This window comes from Scomber scombrus, chromosome 8 (assembly GCF_963691925.1).
Source record: "Scomber scombrus chromosome 8, fScoSco1.1, whole genome shotgun sequence".
NCBI lineage: Eukaryota > Metazoa > Chordata > Actinopteri > Scombriformes > Scombridae > Scomber > Scomber scombrus.
The window spans coordinates 18,660,717-18,675,157 of NC_084977.1; the positions used below are offsets into that span (position 1 = coordinate 18,660,717).

Genomic DNA, 14,441 nt, shown 5'->3' on the forward strand with positions numbered 1-14,441 from the left:
TCTCAGATGTTTCATTCTGCCTGTTTACTGCTTACAGACCACAGCAGCACATTTTTAGGTCAATCACTTGTCTTTCTGCTTAAATCTGCCCTGACTTACATGTCAGGGCAGATTTAAGCAGAATGAAACATCTGAGACTGTGCAGTTAGATAAGATTTTAAAGGTAAGGTGATTCACTGTCACAGAATATGTTGGGATCTACACACACATACATACTATGATGTCAAGCTGTGTGATTCATGGAAAAGATACAAAACGTTGCTTTGAATGAATACACTCACTCACAACATGTGTGTTCAGTCCTGAGGCCCTGTATCATGGAAAGATGCACTCAGCATGATATTTTATATTTAGAAACAGTCAAGCTGTTTCCGAAGGCTCAGTTGGAAAAAAATGATATTTGACTTGAATCATAAAGTTGTCATACAAACATATTCAAAAGTGGAAGTTTAGCAATATCAACTCATATGATTAACATCACCCTGGATAGTATTTCACCATTGAAGTGCCTTTTTGTCCACCAGTTCATGAACTGTGGTCTGTTCGAGTTTAGTAACTCATCTTCTAAAAACCACAACAACATTATTGTTACAGTCTTTGGTTTTCTGCATCTGCTGTGTGTAACACATCTTCCTATTTTTGTCTGACCACCATTTTTAACATCTTTTTCGTCATTTTGGTTCCTAAAAGTTACTGTTCTTAAGCAAAACCAACACCACTAGTGGCAATACCATGCAAAACCACTTAACACCACCTTCACACTTCTAGTGTTCACTTCTCAGTTATTCTCACCAAACCCAAATTATAGAATAAAAACAGCATTGTAGTAGCATTGTGTTGATCTCTTGGTATTCATTTTTACACCATCAAGTCATATCATCAGACCTGTTGACAGCTCTTCCACACCTCCCTGCACAGCCTCTCCACCTTCTTCAGCTTCATGATGGAAAGAGGAAAAGAAATAATCCACAGTCCTTTTGTCGCCGCTTCCAACAGCTCGGATGCTGTTCTTTCTCTCCTTTCAGTTTTGCACCGCTCCAAATTCAGTATGACAGGCTTACAATCCACACAACGGAGTTATACTTCAGTTGTTCATCGGCTTGAGACCAACCGTCTATCTCTTTTTTCCCTCCCTACTCAGGATCTCTCTTACTCTTTCTTCACACAATCCTTGCTTTGCTCTTCTTCATTCTTTGAGTGTTGAAGCCACAGGTTTACAGTCCATGCCTTTCCATTTGGCTTCAAACACTGTTTTTCTTTGAGAAGATTACATTCTGCCTCTTAACCCTTCCTAAAATATGCTTTTGAAAATGGGTCCCGTCTTCCCTGCTTCTTTTTTCCCCCCACTCTAACGTTATTTTCTTGAGAATTTCTTAAAAGATGGTTTCAACTTCAGGACACATGGGTTAAAAAACACACTCTTCTCTCCAATCCAATTAAGTGGACAACTGTCCTGACTCTTCAGATCTGACTCTCTTTCGTTTGGTTCCTTCCTGCCAATCTTATGTTGGTTAACAAAAATCAGAAAAACATGTTTACAAACTACACTTTTCTCCTCAAAAATGCTGTCTACTTTTCTGCTCCTCTCTAACTCATAACTCCTTAGATACGCTCCTTTCTTCGTTGTCGTCCTCTCATTCATCTATTCGGTTGCTCCAGCCTGCGAGCCATCGGTTTATATTCCACAACCTTCAGTGGTATTCTTGGGTTTCTTTGCTGTGATCCCTCAGCTGACTGTCAACCCTGTGAGACTGTCTGTGGGAAAACCCTTTTCCAGCCTTCTAGCAGCTTTCTTCCTCATTCTTGCTCACTGTAACAGCAGTTCCTCTGTGATTATCATCTTAAAGTCACACTCGGGCTTTGCAGTAGCTCAGCGGGAAGACTCTGTTTATCAGAGGATGCATACACAAGATAGGAATACAAACACTTGGAGAGGAAAGAGAGGTCGTCCGGAGGTGAAGGCAGAAAGTCAAAGTGCAGTCGCAGTGCCCAGTAATAATGCCAATGTAAACCCAGAACCACTTGTGTACAAACTAAGAAGAATGCCAAGAGATATTTTAGTGAGTTTACCTGAAACAATCCCTCCAAACTATAAATGAGCCCTTAAACAGGAATGCTGTTTGAATAATCACACAATATCGTCCACGACTACATAATAAAGAGTGTTTATCCATGAAAGTGCACTGGTATGTAAACTCAGTTTACAGTTATTCCGCCACTCCACTGAAATAGATTCATGTTTGCTTATGCTGCAGGAGTTCATACTGCATATTGTCGAGGGCCAGCACTGTGTATTTTTACAACAACTATTAGATTAAAATTAAAAAACAGGAAGTGAAACTTGGAGCAATTTGAATTATTTCCCAGCAGAGTGTAACACCTTAACAAAAAACTGAAAGCAGAGGCAGATTATGTAATATCTTGACACATTGTATTGTGGTAAAGCTCTTTTAATAGTTCAAAAATGCATTAAAACCTGTTACTAAAACATCTTTCTGGATGATGTAATGAAATAACATCACACTCAGAAGCTCCTTTAGGTTTTAGGTTCAACTGACTGTTTTAATGCAGCCAGGTACTGTAAACGTGTGCATGTATGTATTCACATGTGTATCCTGTAGGCCGTACCTGTCCCCCAAGCTGCTTCATGAGAGGCTGCAGTTCGCTGAAGAGGTCATAACCTTGGTGGAAGAATGTCAGGTGGGCGTACATGAAGGACAGCATCTGTGGAGACGACAGCAATTATTCAAAGATCCAACAGGGCTGATGTCTAGGTCGTTTAGAAAAGTATACTTACAGATTTCAGGATTTCCGATCTTCTCTTGGATTGTAAAACATTTATCTGTGATGAACATAAACAAACAAGAGAAAGTCAATAAGAAAAACCACCAAACTAAATGATACAAAATTTACGGTGACAATATAATTATCTGAGAGAAAGATGCACAGAGAGAAAGAAAGTGGTCGAGTAAAAATGACAGACAAAAAAGAGAGAAAGAATATAAAACAGAGGGAGGGATGAGGTAAGATACTGAAGATGAGACAACAATACTGTTTGAGAAGAAGGCAGATGAAAGAAAGCAGAAACATTTGAAAATGAGTTGCACTGATGCACCCTGGTGTCCTAATAGTTAAGGCTTATACCAAATAACTGCAACATCTAAGGTTATTCCAGGCTGAGGGACACTTGCTGCACATCACACCCCTCTCTCTTCCTTTGTTTCCTGTCTCACTACACTGACTCTCAAATAAATGCGAAAATGCCAAAAAAAGAAAAATGTGTTGAACTGAAGCTGAATAATCATATCATCACCTTGACATGTTCCTCATACTGTCACCAGGGGGCGCCCTGCGTCTCATCACCAGAGATGGTGTTGCAGTCTGTCTCACCTACCATCTAGAAAGCCTGCTGTACTCCTCTGTTTTCTGCATTGGTGTGCATATGTGTGCATATATGTGTATATGTGTGTGTGTGTGTGTGTGTGTGTGTGTGTGTGTGTGTGTGTGTGTGTGTGTGTGTGTGTGTGTGTGTGTGTGGCAGACTCTTCCTTCCCTCCAAAGCTAATTATTATTGTGCTGCTCAACTGACACAGAGAGGAAAGTTATCTTAGGTCATTGTGTAGAGTAAAGGTGAGTTACGGCAGGCTGTAAATACAGATTCTGATGCCCACTGTATTCATTGTGACTGACAGGAACTAATATCTGCTGTGTCAGACATCAGAGTCACTGACTGGGCGTGGTGAATACATGCAGCTACTATGAAATGCAGGAAAGCTTCTGAATGAATTTCACACTCTGACTCAGGCTTATGGAGAAACTCGTGGGTAATAGTTTTTTAGTTCTGTGTTTGGTGAAGGAGGGAAAACATACTTCCATCCAAGTGGAAAACAAAAGTTCAAATCTGTGTTGTGACTTGCAATAACTTCATGGCTGAAGGTTGTAAGGCCCTCTTCCCTAGCAACACTAACCACACATACACAGATGTAACTCCTACCCGGGGTGGGAAACTTATTTTTCCATCTTCCAACCACAGTCACTGGAGCATCCTTAGTTTTACAAGCTGCTTGATTACAGTCAATTAGTAGTTTAGACTGGAGCAGCACCTCTAAAAGGGTGGTTATTTTACAAGCAAAGTATATCATGTAGTAAGTATAACATAAACAGCCATCAGCAAAATTGACTAGCACTTGGTTGGTAATAGGTGATCATTTCACACGTGTAGAACTGTAAGTACACAAAGTTTAAGCAAGATTTTTTAAGGCTTAAATTAGTCATTCTTTGGGCAAAATGTCTGGTTTGTTACGTTTTGTAGAACACGACTCCCATTCAAGTGCGAACTGTGCTTCTGCTTTCCGAATTTAGACACTGGTTTGCATGTCAGGGTGGTGACATCTTTGTTAGGGGGAGGTCAGATGGCTGTATTATCTGTTTTACTGCATACTGTCTTCCTCATCTAATTACATTTTGCATGTTGTTTATTTCTAAGCATGACCAACAATCAATAAAGCACACACAAAAGTTTAAAAGTTTAGCGTTTTATGATCTAACACAACGTGGCATAGCAGGGTAAAAGAGACATGCTCCATTCTTAAAATGTCTTGAATGCAAGTCTGGCTTACAACCTCTCTCGTATATTTTCCTCTCCCTCTACCATCTTGCATGTCACTGTAAACTGTGCACTGTATAATTAAGCAAAAATGCCACAAAAACAATCTAAAAACAACAAAAAAATAAAGCTAAAATCCGTCTAAAGTGTTTCCTGCAAACACTGCTGCAGAAGTTAGCTGCTTTTTAAAGTGCTGACAGTGATACCCACATGTGAAACTTTAAAGGACACCCATTTAAATCAGCTGTGCTAGCTACTGGGCTTATAGATTTCCTATAAGCAGACCAGCAGGCCAGATAAAAACTCAACTAATTTCTCACAGCAAGGCCCATTTTATGAGAGCAATTATGCAATGGGCCATTGGAGCAGACTGCCAGACCTATTTTAAAACCTGCACTTGGGTTTTTTTCTTAAAGCAAACTGTGCACATACAGCAATGTCTGTTCTTTTGGAGGCAGATTCAGTGACTGGGCTGGCAGCTGTCTTATCAGAAACATGAAGCATTTAATAGTGCTAGTGTGGCCGAGGGGAGGCCAAGGGCTCAGATGATGTTTTCAAAGATACATGAGCTGTGTGGCCTTGACAAAAAAAACAAGAAAAACTAAGGGATGAATTGGGCCTTGAGGTCTTTTCAGGATACAGGATGAAGGAAAATCATTACAAAAGTCATTCTCTACAGCACAGACCATTCAGTCTCTAAAAAGGGAACTATTTTGCAAGCAAATACTGTAAGATAGCACATTACTGAAATGGAAAATCATGACTCATTTTGAAGCCCAAAGTTTTTCCTCAAATGTTATGTGTAGTGTAAGAATCTTCATACTGTTACCATACCATACTGTGAGGTATTTTATACTGCATAAACATCTTTTTGAGTCATTTCTGTGTGTGCTTCCTCTTTCTGCTTTCTTCCTTTTTTGCATGTTCTCAAATGATGTTACCTAAAAATATAGATTTTTTTTTTTCATGGTAATGTATTAAACATGATGGTTGATTGATGGTTAACTCAATGTGCAAGATTTTGACAACAACTTATACAACTTAAAGATCTATAAGTTAAGGATTCTTCAAGACAAGAATAAACTATACACCACTGTCTACTATCATATCAGAGTCACTGTGTTATCTCCATTTATTTGGGCTTTCTCACCAAGTCTGTGTCTTGTTAATGCATGTGCTGCTACATTGATTTTTGAGCTAAATTCACTATGATGTGGTAGCCTGAAACATGACTGTTAGATGAGCTCTGGATGTAACAGAATTATACAAGGCTGTGGTTCATTCTTCTCTGTGGCACATCAGCTTTTTTCAACCTGACTCAGCATATAACATTTCACATCAAAATCCACGTTGGCTGCGATGCACAGATGAATATATGTGACGGCTGTTGTGACGGCACGTAACTCTGCATTTATTTTGAGCTTGAATGTTAAAAGCTGACTGTCAGCAATATTTTGCTACATACAGTCTTGTTGACAACTGTATCTCTTCTGGAAACAATGTATTGTTTGATGGGCAGCACGATATAGACATTTATGTGATGTGCATTAACTTTAATATGGACACAGCTTTTCAATTTTTTGTTTTTTAGCATGTTTTAAGCCAAGAGTACATTTTAAATGAAGCTCTATATTGACAAACTACTCTTCAACAATGATCTTCTAGGCCGTTGTACCTGTAAAACGTAGTCGAGGACGATGTGTCTGAAACATTTGCGTGTGGCAGTGAGGATGTTGGTGGCCTCCTCCACTTCATGCTGCTTGTTGCGGGGAGCCTGGGCATTCTTGATCAGCGCAGCCTCCTTTTCCTCGCTCACTTTATCAAATTGTTTCTTGGCTTCTTTGAACTTCCGCAGGTCACTGGCAACAGAGAGTACAGAGCTTTATTAAGACAAACACACAAAGTATTTCTCTGATACTTTAATAACGTATTTATTAAATGTGCAGAAGTATAAATCATGTCAAGTGTTGAGTAGAAAGTGTAAAAAACAAATCAGCAGTAAATGAGATTAAGATGTTAAGGAATTTATCAGAACAATCTTTTACTGTTAAACCACTAATCTTGAGTCAACCTGCTACTTCTATTAAAATATGTCTTCTAAAATATGGCTCTGATATTTGGACTGGGTGGAACCTCTTGCTGTTACCATACATTTATAAAGTAGTACAGTGGCATTTTGACACTGTATAGGGGTGAAGTTTCATGGGTTAGGGTTAAATAAGACACGTCCCTTTGTTTTCAACAGTCTTAAGAGGTGAAAGGTGGAATGTTGAAGGAAGCACTTATCTCTCGTTATGTGTTCCTGTTACCTCAACTTGTTTGAGGCAACAGGAACACAGAAGGGTCAAAGGTGACTTAATCCAAGGGCAGAAAAAGCAAACAAAATGATTTGCCACAACTATTTGACCCAGGTCTTGTGTATATTAATGAGGCTGTTTCAGTGTAAGTGACTCAGCAGTGCCACTTATTTTGAGGAGACAAAGTGTGAGTCCTCGAGCTTTGTGCCCTTTATTTGTTCTCTGGTGTGTTTCTCCTAAATGACATTAATTCATATTTGAGTGCACAAGGTGAGTACTTATTAGGGAACATGCTTCCTGGCTTTCTCTGACAAGCGTGGGTGCAGCTGATGTGGGTGTTTAGCACTGGTGTGCCACCGGCAAAAACTGCTAATCCTTAATAATGAAGTAAACCAGATGCTCCCACTGCTTCCTGCAACTTTACTAGCCATCTGGAATTCAGCGCTATTTTAGGAGACCTCAAAGAGAGAAAGTCTGGATTTCAAAAGCTAAATCTTATTATATATACACAATTATATAATTTGATGTCCTCATATGCCCCATCTGAATCCTCTGCACATCGGATATGCCACTTCTCCTCACATCACTGCTTCAACTTCTACTTTATATTCTTAATTTTACAAAGATTAAGAAGATGCTTTCTCTGTTCCACATTGATCACGTTATTCCTCTTACATGGATTTGAATTGCAAGTAGTGCATTTTATGTTCACCTCAAATATGTTCCTCATGTTAAGAGGATCTGGAAGTATGACTAAAATGTAAATGTGCTGTGTGTGCCATTCTGAGTGTTCAGAAGTCTAAACAGCTTTGTCCATATTTGCTCAGTTAATACTCACTCTTTGACAAATGTTTGAAGTTGAATCTTGATTGATCTCTGGGCCTGATCGAATAATATCTGTGAAGAAAGAAAGAAATAAATCATTGCTCCTCTGCAAAAGATCTTACCTCCAGTTAGTTGAAAAACTTCAGTGTTTAACATCTGAAGGTGTTAAACTTCACCAAGACAGCAACAAAAATCTGATAATGTTTTCATTTTCTAGGCCACAGGATGTTTTGCAAGTCAGCATTCTCCACGTCTGTTTAGGATGATTTTGTCAACATCACAGGCTGCAATTAAGCAACCTACTTTACACAAACAAGCTGACTTTGTAAACTCCCCTCATAAAGTCGTACACACGAGAAATGACGTGATTTGCTTATTTTCAGTAATGAGTCAGACCCTCATTAACCTGCATGCTTCCTTAAATGAGCTACCAAGCAAAATGCCACCACAAACACTTTTCCCTATTTCAGTGTGATTTTGTAGCCGGACAAGACAATATGAGCAGTGTGGCTGGGAGAGGCTGCCAGTGACAAACAGATTGAGCACTGTGTTTGAGTGGATCATGTGGTAAAAGATTGCTGAATGGCAAAAAAACCTATCTGACAGTCAGCTGATGTGACCACAGTCTGCACTGATGAGTCATAGTCTCAAGGCCTGCACTCCGGCCTGGACAGGACTCAGTAAAGAGAGACTCCACTGTTGAATCGCTGTACCTTGCCCTAATTGCTGCTCCTTTGGAATTTAGGATCCTCGTTAAGAAAGCATTTATCTAATCTTCACTAACCAGGATTTAAAGCTGGAAACTTCATCTTCAAAACCCAAATCTCAACAAAACCAGCCAAAACTGCCCATGGAAAGCACACACATCAATACTGTCAACTAAATGTGAGATTTAATCCTATAATCCAATAGAACCTCACATTTTGCGGCACACCGGTGGTGCAGTGGTAAAGTTCATCCACCACCAGATAGACACAGACTTTAATTCTTCATAACAGTACTTCTGGCTCGGTTGTTCATTCTAACAAACATGTTGCAGACCATGAGATGCTAGTTGGGAAGATGAACATGCTACTCAGAGATAATGGTAACAAGGCATGACAAGAGGGATCAAGAAGAACTTTCACTGCAGAGTGAGAGCCTCCAGCTCACCCTGTAGCTCCTTTTGGGAGACAGGACATTAATGAGAGGGCAAACAGAAGAAAGTTGTGTTTCTATTTTTAAATGTTCGTGTCATGCTTATCAAAAACTGACAACCGAGGAGGCTAACGAGGTGACACTGGTAAAGAACAGCCACATGATCAGAGCTGTGCTGAGGCCTGTACTACAAAGCAGGATTTGGAGTTAGTGAGGTAACTTTCAGGTTTAACTCTGGATTTTTTTAGGTTACAATGGTTGTTCACTTCGGGCTACATCGAAATGGTAACTTACGCTGAGCAGTTCAACTTCAGAGGATCGAATCACAACTTGTCAACACCTCAACCACTGACCAATCAGATCAATGGAAAAAAGAGAGGCATCATTCCTACAGGATCCCGACATGGACAAAAGTCTAGCTAGCTGAACAGGAAAACCCAGAGCTGACTGAGCTAGTTGATAGCCAGCTACATAGTTCTGCTTATCTGGACGGTCAATGTTAAGCTCAGTGAAGCCAGCTAACAAAAAGATATCCTGGGTATGTTGAGGTTGCATCCTAGTCCAGGGACCAGAGCTCTTAAGTTTTGTGAGGGACAAAGGATCATAAAACTCCTGGGATACAGCATTATATTTATGCACTGCTGACTGTAAAATCTGCGAGAACAACAGAACACCTACATTACTCTGACTGGAGCCTAGCGATCCTCTTTCTTGTATTTCAGCTGCCTCCAGGCAAACCTCATCAAGAAAAGTTGACCACAACTGTGTTTACCTCTGTAACGCGTGATTTATTCCAACAGATAAGGAAGCTATTCTCTAAATCGTGGACTTTAATGCGGTGCGAGCAGAAGTAACTTTTGTTTTAAGTGAAAAGAAATCCCCAAACTATGTTGACATTTGAGTCATGGTTACAGAATGAAAGAGGGAGCGGGTGGAGGTGGATTTCCAGCTATTTCGCATTTTTACAGTAATACAAAATCCCACCTGGAAGCTGCTTATAGGCATGTTATTCTAATTCCGAATAGCCCCACTAAATCAGCTGAAGGTTAGATGCCTTTTACACAGGCATATTATTTCTAAATCTCTATAAAATGTTTCTTACAACTTTCCTCTTCCCTTCCATTAACAGACCCACTAACTCGTTATTCTAGTCTGCGGTTGTCCTTCTCAGCAGTAAATAAAATCCCGACAGTAAAGAGCTGTTTCAGACTGTCATCCCAGCTGAGTTTTATCATCACCCAGCTGTCAACTGGAGGAAAATAATGACTATACATCCGGTTTCACATGGCAGTGATAGCATACCGTGTGATAGTTGATCATCTCCTGCAGGCTCTCTGCAAACTTTGTGAGACTGGACTGTGGAGGAAAAAAAACAAAACAGGGACAGGCATGAAACTTAAGCAGGCAGAGTGAGACAAACAAGGCTAATGATAACCAGCTAGCACCATGTAGGCGCACAATATAACATTCAAAAGCAAATAACTGGAAGTAGAAGGATGAAATGCATATTTCTACATCCAAATACTGCATCACTGACACAAACTATTCTGTCAGACATGTTGGGCTACAAGGACAGTGTGGTCTTTTTTGGAGACACAATAGCACTTTGGGAAAACATTTCTTTGGTTAATGTATCCTCTCCAAATGCATGCAGTGGCTGAACTTCAAACCCAAGGGAGAGGCACTGAGCGAATTACACAAAGGCAGACAGGAAGTGCTTGCCTTGCCATGCAAAATTCATGTGAGAAAACAAAACAAAACAAAGCATCTGACCTCTATAAGACCCAGTGGACATTACAAGGTTTTACTGGGCCTCATTTTTTAAACTTAGATTTTATCTGGTAATGTCATCAAGGATAACAACACTCAAGAGAGACAACAAGTGGGTGCGTGCAAACAGAGAGGAAGTAGAGGCCTCTAAACATCCAGGGATCTCGAAGAAGTCAGTCATGTGTTTTTTTTGCTGTACCATGTCAAACTTTTATTGGCTTTTTTTACTTTACTTTTCTTTAAAAAAAAACAAACAAACGTTGAATTACTTTGAATATTACATAATCTTAAAAATGTCAAAAGAAGCCTATCCCCTCACACACATCCGATCATGCCAGATTTTTCTTTGCTTACCTCAATGACCTCATCTTTGGTGGACTGCTGGGCTAGCTCCCGGATCCCACTAACAAACTGCTTGTTGGCTGCGTTGTAGGCTTTTCCTGCATCAATCATCCCAATACACAACTTCACCAACTACAAAGAGACAGGATAGGGAGGGTAAAAAGGGAGAAAATGCAACAGAGAGAGAGAGAAAGATAACACATGAGTGAGTAGAAACTAGAAACAGTGTTGGTCATTCCTTCAGGGCTTTCTCTCTTATTAAAAACACTTGACATTTGCTGCTGAAAATCAATTCAGGAATCACAGATTTGGTGAAAGACGGTGCTGCAGAGTGTGAGACTAACACTGAAAAACAAGATACTTCATCAGTTTTCTTGGTAATTAACAACAGGCACTTCTTTCCTTTCTGACTCATTGGGGGCAAAGATAATTCCACGTTATGTAAACTCACAAACACACCCAGGCCGGTCTCCATCCATTCCCACACGGGAGATGACACACAGCCTCAGTGTGCCTCTGCAGCCAAAACGGCAAAAAAATCTTTGCTTAGAATTCATAATGTTGATTTTAATAATTTGCTTAATTGATAAGATAAGATAATAATCAATAACACCTTGTGTAGTTGTGTGTACAAATGCTTGTTTATCCTCCAGAACATTTTTATTTGTACAACTATGAATGGGTATTTTTGCAAAACCTAATACATTTATAATATGAATAAGTTAATAATTAATACAATTTGACATTTATTTAATTAATTAATTAGTTTAACAAATTGTTTTCACATTTTAAAAATAAATTAATTGAGGCCCAAACATATAATCATCTTAATAGCAAAGGTCAGAAGATAAGTGACCCTTTAGATGTTTGTCTTTTATGAGAGTAATTATGATGTGTAAGCAGGTTAGGTTCACACTGAGGACAGTGATTCTTTATCTAAACACACACACACACACACACACACACACACGCACACACGCACACACGCACACACGCACGCACGCACGCACGCACGCACCCACGCACGCACGCACGCACGTACACACTAACACCTACACACACCCTCAATTTCCCATATGATCTCATTTACACAAAATATTTTTAGGGGTTTTTTTCCGCCTCACTTGTCATCCGAAAACATTCTCCTGTTGATGCAACATTTTCTGCTCTTATTGTAAGATAAAAGGTGAAAGTTTTTGCTTTGAGCTACACAACTCAGAATATTTTAACTTCATTAGTTCATTAAATTCATATTAGACTCTAAAGCCACTCTGTAAGATGCATATTAATAGTTTGCTGTTAGTTTAACTTGAGCTTGTGGATTTTTTGTTTGTTTGTTTGTTTATTGGTTTGATGAGTAAATAATTCTTCAACAGAATGTAGTTAAGAAATCTTTCATGACGCATTGAGCCGTTTCATTGTTATTACTGTAGTTTCAAACTCAGAATAAAAAGGCATCCTTTTTTACCAGCAGATTGTACCACTGTTCAATTAAAATCTGCTCTTCATTAAACCTGTTGTCATTTATTTTGTATAGCGCTTTTCTTAATACTCAAAGACGCTTTACAGAAGCACGGGTAAAAAAACAACAACAAGAAAAAAAAATAGAACAATACTATGAATCTGAAGTTAACTTTGTTGGTGAAATGACACATCTGAACCACTCCAGAGCTAAAATGAGCACTTCTTTGTTTAGAAACAAAATGTGCTGAATGTCTTTAAAGCCACCACATTGGGGGTTTTCTGTTTTTGGAAGCAAATTGTTTTGTATTCTATTCAGTGAACTGCATAAAACATGTATGATATAGTATGATGTGGTTTGTTGTAAAACTCCATGTTACATTCTGTGTGAATATGGGTGGCTATAATTCAACAGATTATGCTACAAATTATGTTAGTATACAGTGTTTTAAAATCTTGTTCCATGTGCCCACCCCTCTCAGGTCTCTATGCAGGCCTGCATGTGAACATGAGAATATAACTCCCACTCTTCGGCAGATCCTTCCTCTTTAGAGCAAGAGGGGAAGTGCGGCCGGGGCTGAGTCACAGAGGTGGGGTAAGGAGGAGGGTGGGACCCTGTAAGACTGTAAGTCCAGGAACAATGAAATGGGATCGTCCAAGCTCGAGGTCTCCCTCAGTGAACATACTTTCAGCTCTGCAGGGACCAGCAGGGAGGAGAGACTGGTTCACTATGAGGGCAGAGTACTATTAATGATTTAACACTCCTCAGTTTGGCTGGTTTATTACATTGGTTTAGTTATTCAAATGTTTTAGTCAACAGAGCAGAGTGAGTGAGATGAACTGCAATGCAGCTTGCTAGAAATAACAATGAAATCTGAACCAGCTAATAGAAACAACCTAAAAACGAAACTAACTGTTGGCATTCAAAAAGGGAGGAGTTAATGCACTCTGGACTTGTGTTCATATTCAGAAAGCCACAGTGCAGATGGTAGAAGTATAAAATAAAAAATAAAAAATAAAATAAAGAAAACAAAAAAACATCATCCAAATGTAAGTTACTGTAAGTTGCCAAGACTGAAATCTGTTTTTGTTTTGAGACCGAAATCGCTAACTTTGTTTTCCATCATGCACAAACCATATGACGTGTGATGGCACCCAAACATTTTTCCTTTCACTGGTCATGGTCACGATAGATGCCAACAGTTACCATCTTTATCATTTTAATCAACACAATTAAATTAAGACATGATTACAAGATACTTAACACAAAGAGTGAATTCAGGTACGGGTAAACCACTATTTGTCTAGCAGTGTTAATTCCCCAATGTGCTGGCTTTAAATAGAGATGTGAACTGCCTCTGTTCCATCTGTGACTGTGTAAAGCAGTTATGCCAACAATTTACCCAATTATAGACAGTACTAGAGTGTAATGAATAAAGCATTTCTTCACATATCCTTTTAAGAAATGCACATTGTTTTAAGTGTAAGCCAGATGTACAATTTCTACATCAGAGTCTTATTCAAAAAGTGATCTGCCAGGGGTAGGGGGGACATACTGGGGACGAGGCCTGGGACGAACCTGCAACTTTCCACTTTACAGGATGACCTCTGTAGCTGCAAGTTCACACAAGAGAACAAATGAACAATTAAGAAATGTTTTTGATGGGCGGTACTCACTTTGTCGAGCTTGGATTCCAACTCGCACACATCCCCCTCCACTTCCTCTATGGTGGCTCTGCAGAGACAGAAAGAAAATTTTTTTTTTGAAATGGATTGTGACGCCTCAGTACTATCAACTTCACTGACATTTAGAGACGTAAAGCTAGATGATGGGAAAACACTGCGGAGGCATCTTTATGTGAAGCTCGTGGAATTATTCTGTGCCAACTTGGATTAGCACGTCATTACGCTTTCCCCCTTCACCACCTGTCCCGTGTTTACTGTACATAGACTAGTCAGGTTAACATTTTAAAATTAACCTTAAAAATATCTGCGTTCTTCTG

The 14,441-nt window shown here is 39.4% G+C and overlaps 1 protein-coding gene across 2 annotated transcripts in view; it reads right to left on the reverse strand.

Annotated features, from left to right (window-relative positions):
- LOC133984287 (arf-GAP with coiled-coil, ANK repeat and PH domain-containing protein 2-like) overlaps positions 1 to 14,441 on the reverse strand; it is a 61,371-nt gene that overhangs the window by 32,378 nt on the left and 14,552 nt on the right. For both annotated transcript variants that reach the window (XM_062423487.1, XM_062423486.1), the window contains exons 2-8: positions 14,116 to 14,173; positions 10,990 to 11,109; positions 10,168 to 10,221; positions 7,742 to 7,800; positions 6,282 to 6,465; positions 2,798 to 2,842; positions 2,629 to 2,724 (exon numbers count right to left, since the gene is read on the reverse strand). In XM_062423487.1, coding sequence (XP_062279471.1) covers positions 2,629 to 2,724; positions 2,798 to 2,842; positions 6,282 to 6,465; positions 7,742 to 7,800; positions 10,168 to 10,221; positions 10,990 to 11,109; positions 14,116 to 14,173 — 616 coding nt within the window. The remainder of the gene's footprint in view (positions 1 to 2,628; positions 2,725 to 2,797; positions 2,843 to 6,281; positions 6,466 to 7,741; positions 7,801 to 10,167; positions 10,222 to 10,989; positions 11,110 to 14,115; positions 14,174 to 14,441) is intronic.